This window comes from Vombatus ursinus, unplaced genomic scaffold, assembly GCF_900497805.2.
Source record: "Vombatus ursinus unplaced genomic scaffold, bare-nosed wombat genome assembly UNPS02014802.1, whole genome shotgun sequence".
NCBI classification, from domain to species: Eukaryota; Metazoa; Chordata; class Mammalia; order Diprotodontia; family Vombatidae; genus Vombatus; species Vombatus ursinus.
In genome coordinates, this window is record NW_020954580.1 from 24976096 (window position 1) to 24998135 (window position 22040).

General features: G+C 40.0%; 1 protein-coding gene and 1 pseudogene across 7 annotated transcripts in view; one reads left to right on the forward strand and one right to left on the reverse strand.

Annotated features, from left to right (window-relative positions):
- Positions 1 to 1271: 1271 nt before the first annotated feature.
- Positions 1272 to 2714, forward strand: LOC114051441 (annotated as a pseudogene).
- Positions 2715 to 7993: 5279 nt separating this feature from the next.
- CASP10 (caspase 10) overlaps positions 7994 to 22040 on the reverse strand; it is a 37393-nt gene continuing 23346 nt past the window's right edge. For 6 of the 7 annotated variants that reach the window (XM_027873683.1, XM_027873680.1, XM_027873684.1 and 3 more), the window contains 4 exons: positions 20458 to 20531; positions 15106 to 15214; positions 12992 to 13496; positions 7994 to 9146 (listed from right to left, as the gene is read on the reverse strand). In XM_027873683.1, coding sequence (XP_027729484.1) covers positions 8966 to 9146; positions 12992 to 13496; positions 15106 to 15214; positions 20458 to 20531 — 869 coding nt within the window. In that variant the 3' untranslated portion in view covers positions 7994 to 8965. The remainder of the gene's footprint in view (positions 9147 to 12991; positions 13497 to 15105; positions 15215 to 20457; positions 20532 to 22040) is intronic. The other variant, XM_027873685.1, reaches the window with a different exon arrangement.

A 22040-nucleotide genomic window follows, 5' to 3' on the forward strand; every position in this document is an offset into this window, starting at 1 on the left:
GCTGGCTGGTTGGAATGAATTGTTTATGGAACTGGGAGTGGAGCCTAAAAGCTCTATGAGATAGTGAAAATGAGTCAGATTGAGGCATTTTTTCCCAGAAGAGAGCCTGAGTGGGAACAAGAACAAACATTTGTTAAGTACATACTATGTGCAAGGAAGTCTTCCAGACATTGGGGATACAAAGACACCAGCCCTTGCTCTCAAAAATCTCATATTCGTCAAAAGAGACAAGTTAACTTATTGAGAATGCCAAGAATCAAGAGTAGAGAGTAAAGTAGAGAGGTTGGGAGCCCCATCTGACACTCCAGCTTCACAAGCATGTATGCTGGTGAATCATTATCCTTATTTGGTTTGTATAATCACTAGCAATAAAAAGGAGCAGGTGACAGTTTCCTGTAAGAAGAGAAATTAATGTGAGTTATTCCACCTTCCCCATACTTTTCTCTTTCCCACCCCCACCCTGCTCCTCACCCACAGCACACAGACATACAAATATTATATGTGTCCCTATGGGCTTTGAGAGTTTCCACTTCACTCTGGATCCAATATAATATCCAGTATGTTAGGAGGAAGCAATATAAGATAATGCATTTGGAGTTAGGAGACATTGGGACCTACTTACTAACTATGTGACCTTAGGAAAGTCATTTTTTCCCCTCTCTAAGCTTCAGTTTCCTCATTTATAAAATAAGAAGGTTGGATAAGATAGTCTTTAACATCCTTCCCCATTCAGAGATTCTATGGTTCTATTCCTATAATACTTTGTCTCTAATAATAATAATAGAAGGTAGCATTTATATAGCACTTTATGGTTTATAAAGCACTTGACATGTTGATCCTCATAGTAACCCTGTGAGGAAGGGACTACAATATCTCCATTTTACATGAAGAATTGAGGCAGACAGTGACTTGCCCAGGGTTACTCAGCTACTAAGTGTTTCAGACAGAGGTTTTCCTGACTCAAGTCTAGCACTTTAGCCACCCTAGCCACCTAGCTAGTTAGGCTATAACAAAGTAGTCAAGGAAATTAAAGACAGAAAGAAAGATGCCACATGTACCTAAATCTTCACAGGACTCATTTTATGGTAGCAAGGAACTGGAAACAAAGTGGATATCCATCCATCAGGGAATGGCCAAATCAATTGTTCTGTATGAATACTATAGAATATTATCATGCTGTTAAAAAAATGAATATGAAGAATTAAGAGAAAACTAGGAAACTTGTAAGAACTAATGCAAAGTGAATTGAACAAAAAAAAATACACAATGATTTCAACAATGTCAACAAAAAGAACAATCAAATGACACTGATCTCGTTACATAAAAAAGAAAAGAATTGCTTTCCATGGCTTGGTGGCTGCGGGGATACTGGCTTCAGGAGGTCGGTTTGAAGGACACCATGTACTACAAGTTCAGCGGTTTCACTCAGAAGCTGACTGGATCCTGGGCTTCGGCTGCTTACAGCCCACAGGTTTTAAAGCCTGTGACATCCTCAGAAGCATCACCTCTTATGTTTGCCACACCAACGAAATTTGCTTCAGAAACAGCTCCATATGATTATGCTGGGAAAAACAAAGTTCCAGAGCTGCAGAAATTTTTTCAGAAATCTGATGGTTTACCTGTCCACTTGAAACACGGTCTGCCTGACCAAATGCTCTCTCGGACCACCATGGCTTTGACACTGGGAGGGACCATCTACTGCTTGATTGCTCTCTCCATGGCTTCACAACCCAGAAATAAATAAGATGGGATACATAAGACTGATTGATTTATTAACAAGAGTTTTGGCATAAAACTCTTGGAATTTTCTATTTTCCTAATTGCCGGTGAATTTTCCTCACCTGTGTAAGTTTATGTTGTTGTTCAGACAGAATTAGAAGACTTATCGATAAGGAAATGTTTTGGTTGGTTTGTTTCTGAGAATAAGTAGATTATCAGAACATGTTGAAGAGTTAGCTATTATTTAAGCAAAGGTAATGATGCCCTTCTAGTTTGGGCTCCTTTATTTCTCCAGAGGTTGGCAGGCCAGCTCATCACTGTGATGAGTTCACCAGGGATTTCTGGTTGTGCCTATCAGAGGCCCCGAGATAATGACTGCAAGTGAGGGAAGCTTTTCTGTAACCAGATGTGCTGGCTAAGAGAGGATTCATTGAAGCTGCACCAGTGACAGGAAATCCTTTAACTTCCTGGTGCCAAAAATCTGTTCTTTCTGACATCGCAAATTTCACTGGGAATTTAATTAGCTGTTAATTTGGGGAATTTTTCCATCTTGCAACTTGGTGTTAATACAAATTATTTTCTGTTAACTATTTGTATACCCATAACTTTGTCATATAATTTCAAAAGGGTTATATGCCTGTCTCTGACCTCTTTAAATATTCCAGAGATGAAGATTCTGTATTTATTCCACCATGGGAACAGAACAGCTCTTAATTGGACTGGACTGTTGTACAGTTAGATCCCTGTTGGTGCTTCTCCTTTACTCTTGTTAAATACTGTAACTTTAAGGTATAATTTATTTTTGCTTGTGGAATAAATACACGAATGAGAAAAAAGAAGAATCATAAGAGGAGGTACTCAAAGGTTGGAAAACATAAAATTTCATTTATTTCATGACCAGTTGATTCCTCCTAATTTATTAAATCATTTCTTTCATTTTTATGGTTTTCCTTTTATAATCATAACATTCTTTCCTTCTTTCCTTTCTCCTTCCATTCTTTCTATTTTCCATTTTTTCTTCCTTCCTCTTTCTCTCTTCCTTCCCTTCTTTTTTCTTCCTTCCTTTCCTTTCTGAAATTTTCTTCCTTTTTCTCTTCCTACCTTTCTTTTTTAATTCCTTCCTTCTTTCTTTCCTTTCTCCCACACTTGAGATGTCATTAGAGTAGGGAGCTCACCCCCTCTACCAATGCAGATTGATAATCCCTCCTATTTATAGTTCTAGAAAGTTGCCTGGGGCACTGGGAGTTAAGTGATTTGCCCAGGGCCACACAGACAGTAGCTGGCAAAAGTGGGATCTGAACCCAGTTCACCCTGATTCTGAGGCTGGGTCTCTATCAAGTAAAGGCTGCCTCTCTATACCAGTATTTCTTTTCTTTTTTCCTTTTTTTTTTTTAGTCAACATTTTATTTAAAAATTTTGCATCACTGTTCAAATAGAGGCATTTGGGGGCAGAGCCAAGATGGCGGAGTGAAAGCAGTGACTTTCTTGAGTTCTCCCCCAAAACCTTCCAAATACCTGTAAAAAAAAATGACTCTAATCAAATAGAGGCATTTGGTGGTACAATGGATATAGCTCTGGACTTGGAGTCAGGAAGACTTGAGTTCAAATCTGGCTTCAGACACTTACTAGCTATGTGACCCTGGGCAAGTCACTTAAGTCTGTTTGTCCCAGTTTCCATAATTATAAAATGGAGATAACAGCACCTACTTCCCAGGGTTGTTGTGAGGATAAAATAAGGTATTTATAACAAACAAGCAAACAAAATACTTTAGCACAATACTTGGCATATAGTAGGCATTATCTAAATATGTTTATTCCTTTCCTTTCCCCAGCCCCATCCCATACTACAAATCACTACTAATCTATTATTTTTTTTTTGAGAGCAAATAATATTCTTCCATCTGCATTCAGACTCCATATTTCTTTCTCTGGGTGTGGATAGCAATTTCCACTGTGAGTCTTTTGGACTTGTCTTAGATTCTTGCATTGCTGTGAAGAGCCAAGTCTATCAAAGTCAGTCATCGCACAATGTGGCTGTTACTATGTACAAGGTTCTCTTGGTTCTGCTCATTTCACTCAGCATCAGTTCATGTAAGTCTTTCCAAGTTTTTTTGAAGTCCGCCTGCTCATCATTTTTTATAGCACAATAGTATTCCATTATATTCATATACCACAGCTTATTCAGCCATTCCCCAATTGATGGGCATCCCTTCAATTTCCAATTCTTTGCCATCACAAAAAGAGCTGCTATGAATATTTTTGTACATATGGGTCCTTTTCCCATTTTTATGATCTGTTTGGGATACAGACCTAGAAGTGCTACTGCTGGGTCAAAGGGTATGTACAATTTTATAGTCTTTTGGGCATAGTTTCAAATTGCTCTCCAAAATGGTTGGATCAGTTCACAACTTCACCACAATGTATTAGTGTTCAAACCAGTATTTCTTAAAGAATATTGCTAGTTTCATTGGCTGATTGAGAAGAGCATTTCACAGTACACACAGACTTTTTTTTAAACAGAAAATCCTATATTTAAAAATACACATTTACAAAAAGTTTTCAAATACAAAACCATGCCTTATTCACCACCAGATTTCTTCCATTGTACATTTATAATAGCACTTAGTTTTCATTTTATTATTGATCCATACATTAGCACTTATCTTTAGTAGAGCAGTAGAGGAAAAAAATAGTAGACCATCCTGGAAGAATGTTAATTACTTAGAATCAATGTTGTCTGATAGCTTCACGGTTTCAAGCTTCAAAGAAAAGAAAGGAAGTAGCATTCATGGTTTGTTGAGGAGGATGGGAAGGGAGAGACCAAGACAAGTCATCTAACCTTTTTGGGTCTGTTTTCTCATCTTTAAAATGAGGGGGTTGGATTAAATAGTTTCTGAGATTTCTTCCACCTCTAGATCTCTGATTGCATGGAGAGCAGAACTGCCCTGTGGACAGCCAAATCTCACAAAAGGATGAAACTAAAGTGATTGGTTTTGAAGAAGACTAACATTTAAGGCTATTAAACTCTAACAAAATTACTAAAGGATCACCACAACAATAAAAAATGGTGATCGAACATTTTCTTCTCTACAAGGTCATGGAGATTCAAAGATTTTTTTTAAATGACCAAGACCTTAAATTCTACTTGGACAGACATAATATGTACACATATAAATACAAAGTGGCAAGTAATTGGAACAAAGTACTCTAAAAATTCTGAAAAAAGAGAGAGTAGTTTTAACTGATGGGATTAAGAAAAATTTCATAGTGAAGGACTATTTGTCAAGGTTAGCTCTGATCAAGGGTCTTTAACTTTTTTGCGTCATGGCCTCCTTCAGTTGTCTGGTGAAGCCCACAGAGCCTTTCTCAGAACTACATTTTTAAATGCATAGAAGAATCTACATAGGATGACAAAGGAAACCAATTATATTGAAATATTTCTCAAAATATTTAAAAAAAAAACATTCACGGACTACAGATTAAGAACCACTGAACTAGAGGGTATATCTAGCTCAAAGACTCTGATTCCCTGATCATTAGTTCATTAGGACTGTTGTTAGGTTCTGTCCCAATGCTAAGATCTGACTAACACATAATTTCTCATGAGCACCTCTACGGCATAAAATGAGGTAAACCTGTGTATCTGTCACTTTGGGCAAAGACTTCACCACTACATAGGTTCGAATTCATGGTGAAGGTGAACCCAGCAAAAACAAACCCTGAACTTGGTCCCCAGGATTCCCCGGGCTACAGAAGCAGATAGGCACAAAAGAATGATCTCAAGGAAGTGTCATCCTCAAGTAATAGCAGCCAAATAAGTCTGTAAAAGAGTCTGACTTAGACAGGCTAGGAGGGTACTAGAATTGCTGGGCAGATGCGAGAATATTGGGGTCCTGTCCATGCCCCTTAATTGTCTGTCAAAAGCTGAGAATATGTAAAAAAATCAGCATATGAAGTGTCCTGAATCATACAAATGGCATACTCCCAGCTGTGACCAGATGTTCTCTTCTCTTTGTGTTTAATCGTATGTGTGTGTTTGTAAGTGCACATACATATATACATATACATACGAATACAAAGTCAAGTCAACAAGCATTTACAAAGTGCTTTCTAAGTGCCAGGTACAGTGTCAAGCATGTACTAGTTTTGACATAAATGGCTCTGGTTTCAAATCCTGGCTGGACTACTCAATAACTAAGTTTACTTTCTTGGGCCTCAGTTGCCCCATCCATAAAATGAAGAGGCTGGACCAGATGAGTTTTCAGGTCCTTTCCATTTTTAAATCCTATAAGCTGGTATCATTGTATATGGTAAACGAGGACACTGAGCTTCTTCTGTCTGCTTGTTTGTTTGTGTGTTTGTTTTTATATATTGGAGGCAATCAGGGTTAAGTGACTTGTCCAGAGTCACACAACTAATAAGTGTCTGAGTCTGAATTTGAACTCAGATCTTCCTGACTCTAGGCATGGTGCTCTATCTATTGAGCCATCTAGCTGCCTCTATTTTAATTTAGTATTTTATTTTTCCCCAGTTATGTGTAAAAACTATTTTTAACTTTCATTTTTAAAATGTTGAATTCCAAATTCTCTCTCTTCCTCCCTCCCCACCTCCCCTTATTGATTTCATATAGGTTATATATGTGTATTCATGCAAAACATTTCCATAATAGTCAGGACATTGAGCTTCTGCCTGCTCCCATGACAGTCTGAAAGGAATAAATGTGGATGCAGAAACCGCTAGGGTCCCTGAAGAAAACAATTCCAAGATGACTATATTTCTAGGGATGATTAACTAAAATAAACTCATGTAAAATCATTACAGAGTTCCAAGTTACATGTTATTAAGTTCTACCAAAGCTTTGGATTGTTTTTTTTGTGGGGGGGGGGGTATTGTTTTGTTTTTGGACCAAACTGTGATTTTATCAGTATAGGGAACTCCCAGTGAGGGACTTCCTCTCCCACTGCAGAGTGGCCCCTTTTCTGAAAATTTTAATCTTAGATAGTTGTTGCCTAGGGCCCTGAGAGGGCAAGAGACTTATCTAAGCCAGTATGTAGCAGAGACAGGGAACTGAATCCCAGGTTTTCCCATCTTTGAGACCAGCTCTCTATCTACCATTTCCCTACTCCAACTAAATGTTTTTTAAAAATTGTACCGATAATTTTGATTTTTATACCACCTACATTTCCCAATATTTCCTCCTGTCCTACCTTTCCCAGAGAATCATCCATTGTAACAAAATATAAAAAAGAGGAAAATTTTTTTTAGAAAAACTAACCATGTTGAAAATGGTGACAGTTACAATATTCCACCCATTGTCTCCCACCTCTGCAAAGAAGTAGGGTATGGTAGGAGCAATATTATCTAACGGTTTCCAGGTCATAGCGGTTAGGCTTACTTCTCTTAGGACCTCACCTAGTGCAAGTTAGACTAGCTTTTCCTTAAAAAGTATTGAAACAGTCCCTGAGATTTAAACATAAGGAGATAAAAGAGTTGGTAAACAAGTAGATCCATAAGCTGTCTCCTTGTTGAGTATCCTTTAAGTAAACCTCTTTTTATGACCTAAGAGTTCTTCATTTCATTCCAATATCAAACCTAAATTACCAGAGGACTGTCCTGAGTCAGGCCTGGCCCATTAGAGAAGAGAGGTGACCTCTGATATCTTTTCTTTGGTGCCATTATAATTTTACAGACTGCATTTTCCATAGTTTTGTTATTATTCTTTCCAACTACATTGTTGCAGTCACTTTGTACGTTGTTTTCCTAGTTCTGCTCAATTCACCTTGAAATCAGATTCTGTGCTTCTCTGTTTTCATGAAAGTCCTCATTTCTTATTCTCCTGCCAAATTTAAAAAGTCTAACTCTCAATTTTTTTTTCTTTTTTTGTTAAAGTGAATATTAATTATGCACTCCTGGAAATCACCTGACGATGTCAAAGGTCAGAATCGTAGGCTGCTCCTTTTTCTGGGGAGGAACTAGCTGTCCAGAGACGAGCAGTGAGGAAGAAGCAGATTAGAACTGTTTCCGGATGAGTCAGAGTGAATGCTGTTACTGCTTACTAGGACACTTTGGGGGAACTGGAAACTCACTACTTTGTGAAGCGATCTTTTCTATTTTGGGTTATACTAAGTTTTAGGAAGCACTTCCTTTTACCTTTTCCAGTTAAAAGCCAGAATTCTCAGAAGTCTAGCAGTTACCAGCTGAGGAGCATTCCTCAGCCAAGTGCTTTTACTCCAATCTCAGTAACATAGAACTCAGAAACAGCCAGACTTTCATATAAGCTTAATATAATAAAAGTAACTGCCATTTATTAATTGTTCTAAGTTCTATATTTTACAAGACCCAATGTTGAATAGTGGTTAGAGAGCCAGCTTCAGAGTCAGAAAGGTTGGGGTTAAATTTCTTTCCCTGACACATACCAAACTGTATGCCCCTTAGCATCTTTCTAACCGTTTACCCGAGCAAGTCACTTAATCTTTCCAGGACCTGAGCCAACTCCAAAAAGTTACAGAGAAGGTGTTGGTCCACATTGGTGGAGTGAATGTTCTTACCTGGGAGTTCTTTATGGCAGTACATGTTAAGTGCCTCTCTGTCTCATTTGGTCCTTTCAGTAAAGCAGGTGATATTATCCCCATTTTACAGATGTGGTGACTGAGGTTTGCAAGGGTTAAGTGGCTAGCCTGTAGCCACATAGGTAGTGTCAGAAGTTGTGTTGGAATCTAGGTCTCAGTTAACTCCAAGGCTAGTGCTCTATTATATTTATAATACTATTACTCAAACATAAACAGAATTCAAACAGAATTATTTGCATTTCCCCCAGCAATGTATCCAACCATTCAGAGGATTTTGATAACACGAGGCTCTGTTTCCGCCAAGCGAGCGACTAAACGTCACAGGTTTCTCAGTTAGTAGAACTGAAAAAGAGAAGACTTATCCTCAAGTATTTGAAAAGTTCTCATACGCTTATGGAAGATGGATTAGATATATGTCATGCCACTCCAGAGAAATGAACTAATGCTACCGGGTGGTGGATATAGAGAGGCAAGCTTTTCAGCTCACTACAAGACAGAACTTCCTGCCAATGAAAACTATCCAAAAAGAGAATAAGATGCATCACAAATTAATGAGGCTCTGATAATTACTTAAAGTAGAGGTGCAGTGACCATCTGTCATCATACTGTAAAGAAGATTCCTCATTGGTTGGACCTCTCTAGATGAACTCTGAGTTACTTCCTTGTTTGACATTATATCATTCTAAAGTTAAACAATTCTCTTTTGACGGTGGAGGGGCATCAAGTGGCACCGGGAATATAACTCTTTTCCGTAGAGTAAAAGCAGGCTGGGGCATCTGTTTCATTTTTCCTTCCACATCAGCCTGTTGGCTCACCTCATCATTGACTACTGTTAGGATGGTTAAGATGTCTTCTTGTCTGTAGCCGGAAAGAGGAGGAAAAAGCATTAGCGAGAAGGCAGAGAGCACATGTGAGGTTTTCCAAAGGAAAAGCATTGTGTTATAATAGAAAGAATAATGAATCTTGAGTCTGGAGAGACCTGGGTTCCAATCTTGACTGGGACACTTACTATGTAAGCCTGGGGAAGTCACTTCACTGAGGTTATTCTCCTATCTATAAAATGGAGATGCCCATAGTGTCCCAATCACAGAGCTGTCATGAGGCTCAAGTTAGATAATCTATGTAAAGTGCTTTGCAAACCTTAAAGAATATATAAATATCATCTATTAGTGACACGAAAGATGACACGATATAGGAGATAGAATGCTGTGTCTTAGAACCAGAAAGAGCTGGATTCCAGTCCCACCTATGACTCAACCTGAGTAAATGATGTAACCTCCCCCTGCACCAGGCAATTCTCCAAAGACTGCAAGATTGTATTCTGCACCAGGAGAGAGATCTATATTGAGAGAGGGAATTTCTTTCCTCCTCAACAACAGCAATCTGCCAGCAAACACCAATGGGGCCACAAGTCTGGGGCAAAAAATTATTAATACACGAGACTTATAACTTCAATGAGAATGTGGGCACCCGAAACCACATGAATCATTATTGTATTAAGTTTTCTTTTGGGGGAGGTGGAGGTGGAAATGGGTAGGGATTTTATTTTTAAGCCAGACCTGTGATTTCAGAAATATATGGAGTACCTAGTGAAGAAATCCCTCTACCAATACAGTCAGCACCTTAAAAAGTATTACAAGGGGCATCTAGGTGGCGCAGGGGATAGAGTACCAGCCCTGAAGTCAGGAGGACTTGAGTTCAAATAACACTTACTAGTTATGTGACCCTGGGCAAGTCACTTAACCCCAATTGCCTTTAAAAAAAAAAAGTAAAGAGTACTGCAAAGTTGTCTAGAGCAGAGGTTGACCACCATCTGGCCCACCGCTTGTTTTTGTTCCATGAGAAAGCTTCCTGGACTATGAAGACAGGCAGCAGGTAGACTGAGGCTAAGCAATTTGGCCAGGGTTACATGGCTAGTAGGTGTCAGGGACAGAGCTTGAAACTCAGTTCTTTCTCACTCTGAAGTCAGCTCTCTAACCACTACACTATGCCACCTCATAATAATGCCTCACACATAATTTTAACTTACATTATCCATTAATTCATCTGACAAATGCACTGAGCATGGGGGCAGCTAGGTGGAGCAGTGGATAGAGCATCGGCTCTGAAGTCAGAAGGACCTGAGTTCAAATCCAGCCTCAGTCCAAAACACTTGACACGTACTAGCTGTGTGACCTTGGGCAAGTCACTTAACCCCAGTTGCCTTACAAAAACAAACAAACAAAAAAAACAAAAACAAATGCACTGAGCACCTATGGGAGAGGCACAACACTAAGCCCCCAGGGGATACAAGAGTGACTCTGATATCATCCTTGCCCTCAAGGAGTATATTTAGTGGGGGTAAATAGGACATTATTATCATCACACTCCTTATAGCTTTTGTGCCAGGCACTGGGCTATGTGTTTTACAAATACTATCACATTTGATCCTCACAATGACCCTGGGAGGTAGATGCTATGATTATCCTCATTTTACAGATGAGGAACTGAGATAGACAGAGGTTAAGTGACTTGCCCAGGGACAAAGCTAGTGAGTGTCTGAGGCTGGATTTGAACTCAGGTCTTCCTGACTCCGGATCCAGTAGTCTTGGATCACTATAATGCCACACAGATGGAGTTAAGTTCGATAAGAAAAGTGCAAAAAACTTGACACTTACTAGCTGTGTGTCCCTGGGCAGGTCACTTAACCCCAACTGCCTCACTAAAAAAAAAAAAAAAAAAAAAAGTGCAAAAAAAGAGTGCTATGGGAATTGAGAAGAAAAGTAGTAATAAGGGGGCAGAGGAAGAAGAAGAAGGAAAGGTTTCCTGAAGGAGGTGAAGGAAGGATATGGTTTGGGTAAATTGATGGGGGTTGGGGGTAGAGAATTCCATACAGGAGAAAGAGGATAATCAAAGACATATGAGTGGGAAAGCATGGGATATGGTTGAGGAACTGTGAGTTTGCCTGGGGCATAAGGTTTTGAAACCATATGTGGGTAACTGGAAGGATAGTGGAGCCATTAATAGAGTTAATTAATTAACTAATAAGTTAATTAATAGAGAAATTAGGGAAAGGAGTTGATTTAGCCAAGGAAATGAGGAGGATTGGCAATTTTAGATGTGTTATATCTAAGGATCTAGTAGGAATTGTAATTTGGAACTCAAGCAAGAATACATCATCAGGACTACAGATACAGATGAGAGAATCATCTGAATAGAGGCAGATAGTTAAAACCTTGCAAATGGACGAGCTATCCAAGGAAGAGAATGGATAGAGAGAGGCACCAAGGTGAGAGCCTTGAAAATACTTATATGGGGGAGGGAGCGGCAGAAAGAGGAGCCATGATAAATTTAGAGAAAGATTAGTCAGATAGGTAGGAAAACCAGGAGCATGTAGAGTGTGTTAGGGAATCCAAGGCAGGAGTGATTATTAAGAAGGAGGAGATAGTCAACAGTGGCGCGTATTACAGAGAAATCAAGAAAGAAGGTCTAAGTGGTGAAAAAAATGATTGGATCTGGCTATTACAAGGCTATTGGCAACCTCTGAAAGCACAGTTTCAGTAGAGTAGTCTGACAGAAATCATATTCTTAGAGTATGATACTGTGGATAGGATTATCCCCATTTTATAGATTTGGAAAGTGAGACACCCAGAGATTGTGACTTGATCAAGACCATAGAACTTGACAAGAACAGACTCCTGGTCTCCCAATTCCGTTTCATCCAAAGTTCTTTGTATTGCCACAGATATCTCTATTGTTGCATAACTCAAATTTAGCTTTCTACAGGGATACTTCTTTAGCAAAGGTTGTTTATTATTCTGTTCCTGGTCACAGACATGAATGAATATTTTCATGTATCATTCTAGGTGAAAGTTGTACGCTCTATAAACTTTCTATCAATCATTCAAACAATAAGCATTAATTAATTGCCTACTACGTTGCCAGGCACTGTGCTGGGTGCCAGAGGTACAAAGATAACATAAAATAGTCACTGCCCACAAGAATCTTCCATTCTATAATGGGAATAGAACACACATTAAGCAGTCGTGGCCAGCAAAAGAGCTGTTTGGTCTAAGCCAGGGGGCCATGACCTTTTTTGCATCATGGATCCCTTTGGCAATCTGGTTAAACCTATGGACGCCTTCTCACAAAAATGTTTCGTTGCCTACGTTCATAATTGAAGGAAAAGCTAAATTTCAATTAGAGGTTAGGGAAAATTAAGATATAATTTTTCCCCATCCACAAAACCCCTGATAAAAATCCCTCAGCTAGCTGGTCACAGGGATTATGAGTAATAACAATAATAACATATTTATATAGTCCTTTAAGGTTTGCAAAGAGCTTGACAAAATATCATTTTATGTTATCCTCACAACAATCCTATAGAATTAGATGCTATTATTATCTTCATTTTACAGATAATAAACTGAGGCAGGAAGAGATTGAGTGGCTTGTCCAGGGTCACCATGGGCATTAAGTGCCTGAGGCAGGATTTGAACTTAGGTCTGGGACTGTATCAACTGTGCCTCCTACCTGCCTCTAGAGTGAGAGTTTCACCTAGAGCCACAGGGCAATAGATTGTCGCAGCCTTTCCAGTAGCAATGGCAATGATGATTTGATTATTAATCTTATGGGTGCTTATTCATTACCCATCATCTCTAGGTTACCCATTATTCTCAACCCAGAATAACAACTAACATCATCAAGCAGCCCAGGGAGAGTACCTTGGGACCAAGCGTTTCAGCTGATGGCAGAGGGCTTGAATATACCAGGAACCTTTTATTTTATTTCGAATGGCACAACAACCATCAACTGTGGCCAACCCAAGGAGGAAATCTGCTTCCTTCGGGATGCACCTCTGAGGGATTTTCTTGGGGGCAGGAGGTGAGATGTTGGCGTTTCTAGCATCTGCTTCAAGAGGCACACTTTCTTGCATATCCATGCCTTGACAGGCTTGGAGGAAAAAGAGCTTGGGCTTGTCCATCAGGCCTGGGCATCGGTGGGCCATGAAGTAGGATGTGAGGTCATAAATGGCTATGCTCTTTTCATCCGAGGAGAAAACAGAACCAGACTCCCCATGGGTAAGGACACAGCACACAAAGCAGTCGCTGTCTTTGTGCTCTGGGTTGGTTCTACACTGGGTCAGAATCCTTTCCATTTCATCTTTTGTCGTATTGTCATGAATCGTCACTGTGAATCCAAGCCACTCGAAAACACTCCTCAGTTCACCTGTTAAAAGATTTTTAGCAAAATTCCAGAATGAATCCCCCTGAAACATGAATTTTCACTCTTTATATGCACTGATAGAATCCCTACTCCCACCCAAGGGGATGGGTAGAACACTGGGCTTAGAGTTAGGAAGATGTAGATGCTAATGATAATGTATAGAGTGGCTACTTTGCACCAAGCACTATGTTGAGTACTTTACAAATATGATCTCATCCAATCCTCATATCAACCCTGGGAGACAGGTGCTGTTATTATTAGCCCCATTTCACAGGAGAGGAAGCTGAGGCAAACAGAGGTTAAGTGATTTGCTTGAGGTTCCATAGATTGTAAGTATCTGAGGCTCAATTTGAACTCGGGTCTTCCTGACTCCAGACCCAGCATTCTATCCACTTCACCACCACTAACTGCCTCAGAGTCCTGAGAGTTAGGGAGATCTGGCCCTTCCTAGCTATGTGCTACTAGGCCACTGAAGCGATTGTCAAGGACTTACACAGACATAGAGGGATATGGTGATCTCTGTTGATAGTGGGAATTCCCTGTTGTTATGGAAATCTTAGTCCAAGTGTACTTATACACATGCTTCCTATATGCCTCAACATTCTGTCACATGTGACATACAAGCAATATCTCATTAAGCGAAAAAAAACCCAATTTCCTAGCCTTTATTGTGTTGTCCAGTTGCGTCCAACTCTGTGACCCCATGGACTTTTTCTATGGGGTTTTCTTGGCAAAGATACTGGAGTGGTTTGCCATTTCCTTCTCCAATGTGTCCCCATTTTACAGATGAGGAACTGAGGCAAATCGAAGGTTAAATGACTCGCCCAGGGTCACACAGCTACTACGTGTCTGAGGCTGGATTTGAACTCAGGTCTTCCTGACTCCAGGCCCGAAGTCAATCTATTGCACAGCCTAGCTGCCCCTCTCCTTTATACTGTCACACTAACATTTCATAGATTAGAGCTATAAAAGAAGCCCGGAGGATTCAGTGACTTTCTCAAAGTCACATTTAACTGAAAACCTCTGGGAGGCATCATGGCATTGTGCTGATAAAGTGTCAGACTTAGAGTCAGAAGAGCAGGGTTCCAATCTTACCTCTGCTACTTAATGAGTCGTGACCATGGGGAAGCCACCTTAAATTTATCAAGCCTCAATTTCCAGCTCTGTAAAATAGGCATCACAGTTCCTGTCTCATGAAAGTTGTGGTGAGGCCCAAATGAGGTGATGTAGGTGAGAACTTTAAAGTAACGTATAAGGACCAGTCATTATTATAAAATACAGGGGTAGCTAAGTGGCAAGGTGGATGGAGCACTGGCCCTGGAGTCAGGAGGACCTGAGTTCAAATCCAACCTCTGACACTTGACTCCTACTAGCTGTGTGACCTTGGGCAAGTCACTTAACCCCAGAAAGAAAATGTGGAACGTAAAAGGTAATTTCCTTGAGAACAAGGATGGTTTTGATTTTTTAAAATTCTGTATCCCTTTTTTATCACAGTGCCTGGCACATAGCAGACCTGTATATTGAATGGAATTGTTGAAATTAAACAAACAAAAAAAACCCCTTTTTGAAATCCATTGGCTTCCATTCGATCAACACCACCCAGATTCCTTACCTGCATCTTTACAACTTCCTTCCCTGAAGCCCATGGTCAGAAATTGAAAGTTGTTGAAAATGATGCAGTGACCTCTGTGTCTATGACCCATCATATATTGTTCTGCCTCCTCAAGAGAAGAAACAAAGCAGAGCATTACAGAAATCCACACTCCCATTAAAGGTACCATCATGCAGTTCCTAAACACCCCCCTTGTGGTTCATGCACCTTTGTGGGGAAGGGGAAACTGGGACAAGAGAGAAGGAGGGGGAGGGCAGCAGTTCCCCATCACAATTTTAAAATTTCCCTAGCCTAAGCCTTTGACCAAATCATGGCTGTTAGGTTTCTAAGACCTAATGAAGATGACCAGAGATTAAAACAGCTCTTTACAATCTATCCTAATGATAAAACATTACCAGGTCATCTAAAAATGATTCTAAAGTACCTCAGGACAGGATTTTTAACCAGGGCTCTGTGAACTTGATTTGTTGTTTGTTTGTTTTTTTAAACATTTTGATCACTATATTTCAATATAAATGATTTCCTTTGTAATTCAATGAATTTTGTTTTAGTCACTGAAAAATATTATTCTGAGAAGGGGTCCATAGATTCCACCAGACTGCCAAAAAGGTCCATGGCACAAACAAGGTTAAGAACCATTGCCTTCAGACCTAGAATCCCGAATGATAAGAATTCAGTTTTACTAAATGTCACTTCCACTTTCTCTTGGCAATTTCAAATTTTATAGGGTACTCCTTCCCTTCTGCTGTACTTGAAAAATCCTGTGATTTCATCTGTGGGCACTACCTCCCTTGTTCAAGGTCAAGGGGTCCCTTGACTCCCCCAAGACTAGGACATTGCATGTATTGAAGCAAAAAATGTAATGCTCAGTTCTTCTAAAGATATAAAACTTCCCCGGAGAACTACTTTCGCTGCATCCCATAAGTTTTGGTATGTTGTCTCATCATTGTCATTCTCTTGAATGAAGTTATTGATTGTTTCTATGGTTTGTTGTTTAACCCAATCATTTTTTAGGATTAGATTATTTAGTTTCCAGTTATTTTTTAGTCTATCTTTCCATGAATGCTCAGTTCAAAATCAGAGAGTATAAATAGTCCAGAGAGCTGGAGGAATTCTTTATAAATGTAGTAGTGGTCTGACCATTTGCAAAGTGCCCCAGATGGAGGAGGCTAGGAAGCCTGACTCCTAAAGAATCGCAATGATTCACTTACTTCCTTATCCAGCCCTACAAGGGAGAGACAGAGAGGTCCTATAACTCTTTTCCTCAAAGCGAGAAAGGTCCCATGTACATCAAAATATTTGTAGCAACATTTTTTTTATGATAAAGATTAAAACAAAATGAGTGCTCTCTGCCTGCAGAAGAGCTAAACAATTTGTGGTATACAAGTGTAATGGAATATTATTGTGTTGTAAGAAACAATGAAATGAAGAATTCAGGCAAATTCAGAAGACTCATATGAACTGATTCAGAGTGAAGTATACAGAACCAGGAGAAAATACACACAATGACCACAATGTAAGAAAAAACGTTGAAAGACATAGAAACTCTGATCAACACCATAATTGGCATGCCTCCTCCTCTCAATAGCTAAGTAGCAAATTATAGAAGTGGAATGAAGTATATGTCCACATAGGGCAGCCAGGTGGTGCAATGGATAGAGAGCTGGGCTTGGACTCTGAATTCAAATCCAACCTCAGACACTTACTGGCTGTGTGAACCCAGCCAAGTCACATAACCCTGTTTGCCTCAGTTTCCTCATCTGTAAAGTGAGCTGGAGAAGGAAATGGCAAACTACTCCAGTATTTATGCCAAGAAAACCCCAAATGAGGTAACAAAGAGTTAGACATAATTGAAAAAATGACTGAACAACAGCACACATGACTCATGTGTTGACCCATTTTGCTTAACTGACCTTTGTTACAAGGGAGGGTTTTGCTAGAGTAACAGAGGCCAAGGAGAATCATTTGGAATCGTCAGCAATGATTTTCTTTTTAAAGAAACATCAATAAAACTTTTTTTTTAAACCAGACCATTGATTTAATAAGATTCAAGAGATATAGTGAGAGACTCCTTCTACCAATGCAGATGGGCATCTATTCTGCAATTTATAGTCTCAGAGACTTACCTGGGTCACCAAGTGATTAAGGGCCTTGCCCAGAGTCACACAATCAGTACATGAACCCAGATCTTTTTTAATCTGAGGCCAACTTTCCATCTGCTACCACATGCTCCCTCCGTGTAAATTAATTTAAATTGTTAAAAGAAATAGCAAAGGAGGGTAGCTAGGTGGCACAGTGGATAAAGCACCAGCCCTGGAGTCAGGAGGACCTGAGTTCAAATTCAACCTCAGACACTAACTAGCTGTGTGACCACTGGGCAAATCACTTAACCCTGATTGCCTCAAAAAAAGAAAAGAAAAGAAAAGAAAAGAAAAGAAAAGAAAAGAAAAGAAAAGAAAAGAAAAGAAAAAAAAAGAAAAAAAAAAGAAAGAAACAGGAAAGGGCCACGTTCATGTTTCCACTCCCTGATATTATGTGGTAAGTCATCAGCTCCAGGGGTCACATTTGTGACCCTCTGTCCTCCAACAAGTGGCACTTGCCAGTAATTCCTCTTCTTCTCTCTAGAAGGTCACGTTCTAAGATCCTCTCCTCTCTATGGGAAGAAAGAGCTACCTTATTAGAAAAGCAGATGCCCAAACCCTCAAGCATGGGTTTGCTGGAGAAGCAAATCACCAGTTAGTAGTGTTGTTCAGAAATCCCCCTTCCCTCTCCAAGAGGCTAGGATCTGGGAACTCCCATTACTTGACCACATTTCCCATCTCCTAGTACCCTATGATTAGGAACATGTGCTTTTGCAACATGGGTTGACTACCGCTTCTCCAAGTGACTCACTCCACTAGATCTATAAAATTCAGAATGAATTAAAGTGGTCATGTATATAGCTCACTAGAGTACAAGTATAGTATACTATATATATACTATGATATAGTATAACATGACATAACATAACCTAATACAGAATAATATATTATATTATATATTATACAGCTATAATATAGCTATATGAGGTATATAAGTAAGAGATGAAATATCAGTAAGATCACTGCCCTTAAAATCACAGGGCCTCTCTGTGACCACTTGAGTGACCTTGAGTAAGGTCACTGAAATTCCAGGCCAGGAATTTTTCAGGAGCATTGACTGAGATTCTAAGGGGCAAGCTTCCAGCCTCTCCCTGAAGCACTGGTTTCTTTCCTTTGAGTTGGAAGCCAATCTTAATAGAGTCACATTTTGGGGCATTTAGGTGACGCAGTAGATAGAGCTCTGGCCTTGGAGTCAGGAGGACCTGAGTTCAAATCGGGCCTCAGACACTTGGCACTTACTAGCTGTGTGACCCTGGGCAAGTCACTTAACCCCGATTGCCTCACCAAAAAAAAAAAAAAAAAAAGGAGAGAGTCACATTTGCCCGAAAGGTCTGGCCCCACTCTCATTGCAGTCTGTCTTCTGGGCCTGTTGTCCCTATGGCTCTGCGGCAGCCAACAGATCATCCATGGCCTGGGGAAGGAAAAGTTAAATTGATCCGGCCCACCTGTCCTTGCCCCTGGGCAGGGCTAGAGGGCAGCATGAGAAAAAAGGCACGACTCAGACAGCAGTGCCAGGAATAGAGGTGAGAACATGTCTGTAATATAGAGTTATAGTCCAAGAAACACACATCTGCTGATTTTCCAAGAAAAAGAATCATGGGCTGATCATTCAGGCGTGGCAATGAGTTCAGTATCTGGTCAACAAATAATATAATAATAATAGCTAACATTTATATAGCACCTACTGTATGCTGGGGACTGTGCTAAGCACATTGCAATTACTATCTCATTTGACCCTTATAACAACCCTGGGAGGTAGATGCTATTATTATCCCCATTTTATAGATGAGGAAACTGAATCATACAGAGGTTAAGTGACTTGCCCAGGATCACACAGCTAAATGTCAGAGGCTGGATTTGAACTAGGGTTTTCCTGATTCCAGGCCCAGTACTCTGTCCACTATGCCATCTAACTGCCCTAAGACAGCCAAGAAGGACTGTAATTCAGAAGCATCTAGGTAATACAGCAACAGACAGATAATTCAGTCATGCCAATGATGTCAGAAAGAACTTGAGACAGCAGGTTTCACCTAGAAGGAAAAGGACTTCAGTAAGAAGATAATTTAAATACAGGTTCAAAGGCAAGGACTGCTGAGTGCCCTCATCTAAGAAGCGATTCATTTCATTCTGTTTGCTGAAGTGTGGGGTTCCTACTCTTTTAAGATGGAGAACCTAACTTGGTCTATACCTACCCTTTTTTGTTTGTTTGTTTGTTGAACTAGATTCATTTTTGATGGCATAAGAAACAAGCAAGGCGAAAAAAAAAATGTGGATGGGGTAACAACTCCTTCCCCTTCTGGAAAACACAATTCTCATCGGGCTTTTAAAGTCCTGGCCCTTCCTAACTCCCCAGTCTTCTTATACTAGGTAACTAGTGGTGCAGTGGATAGAGCCTTGGGCCTAGAGTCAGGAAGGCTCATCTTCCTGAGTTCAAATCTGTCTTCAGACACTTACTAGCTTTATGACCCTAGGCAAGTCACTTAACCCCGTTTGCCTCAGTTTCCTCATCTGTAAAATGAGCTGGAGAAGGAAATGGCAAATTACTGCAGTATCTTTGCCAAGAAAATTCCAAAATGGGGTCATAAAGAGTCAGACATGACTGAACACTTTATTCCCCTCTGTGTACTCTCAAAATTCAGCAACACTGGCTTTCGTGTTGTTTCTCATCCCATCTACCAACTCTGTATATTTTCAATGGCCGCTCCCCACACCTGGAATGCTCTGCCCCCTTATCTTTATCTCCTGGCTTCCTCTGTTTTTTTTCAAGTCTCAGCTAAAATCCCATATTCTGCAAGAAGCTCTCCCAAACCCCCTTAATGCTAATACCTTCCCTCTGAAATTATTGCCAATTTACCACCTATAACCTTGTCTGTACATAGCTGCTTGCATATTTCCCTCATTAGATTATGAGTTCCTTGAGGGCACCTTTGCCTTTATTTGTATACCCTTACACTTAGCATAGTGCCTGGCACATAGTAGGCACTTAATCAATGCTTGGTGACTTGCCTAGGAAGACAGCCCATGTCCTACTGAAGGTTCAGTGCTATCAAAGGCAATCAGCATCTTTTCCTCATTCATTTCAGAAGAGGGATGGGAAAGTTAGAATTAGTTCATGAGTTGAAAACGTAAGAGAGTGCATGCACAAATCAGTATCAAGACCTCAGAATCATTGATGACTAAATCAGAAAAGTATTTAAGAAAGTATTCAAACCTCTGTGCTCTCTTTAGCAAATGCCTTCTGCGAGCTCTCAGCAGTGCCTGATGCAACACTTAACTTTTTCTCCTCTAGAAAACAAAGAATACAAATTTGTGAATCTTTAATTACTTTTTCCTGAATGGCACTAAAAGTACATTCCATATGAAATGCTTCCATTTCCCTGTTGGCTTTTGGGTTTGGTGTCTGGTGAGGCAGATAGGTGGCACCATAGTGTGCAGAGCTTTGGGCCCTGGAGTCAGGAAGACTTGAGTTCAAATTCAGCTTCAGACACCTACTAATTGTATGACGCTGGGAAAGTCTCTTAATCTCTGTCTCAGTTTCCTGAATTTAAAATGAGAATAAAAATGGCACCTCCCTCTCAACAAGGGTTGTTGTGAGGATAAAATGGGGTAACATTTATTAAACCCTTTGAAAACCTTAAAGCGTAATTACTTTGTTGTTCAATCATTTCAATTCATATCCAACTCTTTGTGACCCCATTTGAGATTTTCTTGGCAAAGATACTAAAGAGGGTCGTCATTTCCTCCTCCAGCTTATTTTATGGATGAGGAAACTGAGGCAAACAGGTTTGAGTGATTGCCCAGGGTCACACAGCTAGTAAGTGTTTGAGGCCAGATTTGAACTCAGGAAGATGAGACTTCTTGACCTAGATCTGGGACTTCACCACCTATTTGCCCTACTAGCTATTATTATTATTTTATTCATTTAATAAGAATTTGCTTAAAGCATATTATGCTTCATGCATATAAAGTTTTATAATTAAGAATAACTTTTTTCTATACAGGCAACTTCAGGCACTTTACATCAATAAACTCAGGACTTTATACAATATAGCAGATACTCCCCACCCTGATAGGACAGACAGGTGCCAAGTATACCCCTTTTATCACAACCAGCGTTAGAAATAAATACTTCTACCATAGCCATTAGCAGACGTTTTTTTGCCCACAGGAAGAGCAGCATAAAATACATTTGATAGCTTCTTATTAAATGATTCTAACTAATTTTTAACTAATAATAAATAGGTATTAAATTCAGTTATTTCTATGTATTTTGAAGGAGCAGAGGTATTGTCAGCACCCTGGAACAAAACTCTGATGACTCAGCCCTCTTAATGGATTTGGTCATTATGACAAGTCAGACAGAGCATTCAAATAGATATGGGGCCCTAGAATTCAAAATATAGTCCTGTCTTTCTGCTCTAATGGGAAGCCAGCTCTTTCAGAGTCTGCACTTACTCCTTATCTGACCAAAAGATCAATGAGAAAAGGGGTGGGGAAGGCAGCTCAAAAGCGGAGGAGTGGAAGGATAAAAGATGGAAGGGTAAAGAGGGGCGGTAGAGGGAGGCCAAGATGGTGGAATTATAGGAAACAGAAAAGAAACACAAGGAAACACAAGATTCCTCCAAACACGTCTAGAAAATGCACCAGCCTGAATCCTGATGGGGAAACCCAGAAAACCTCACAGGGAGTGCTTTGTCCTGTCCAGGTTAGCACAGGGAGACAAAAGGGGAGATCTTGGCACACTGGGGATGAGTAGGATCAGGTTGGTTCGGGAACACACAAGTCCAGGGAGAA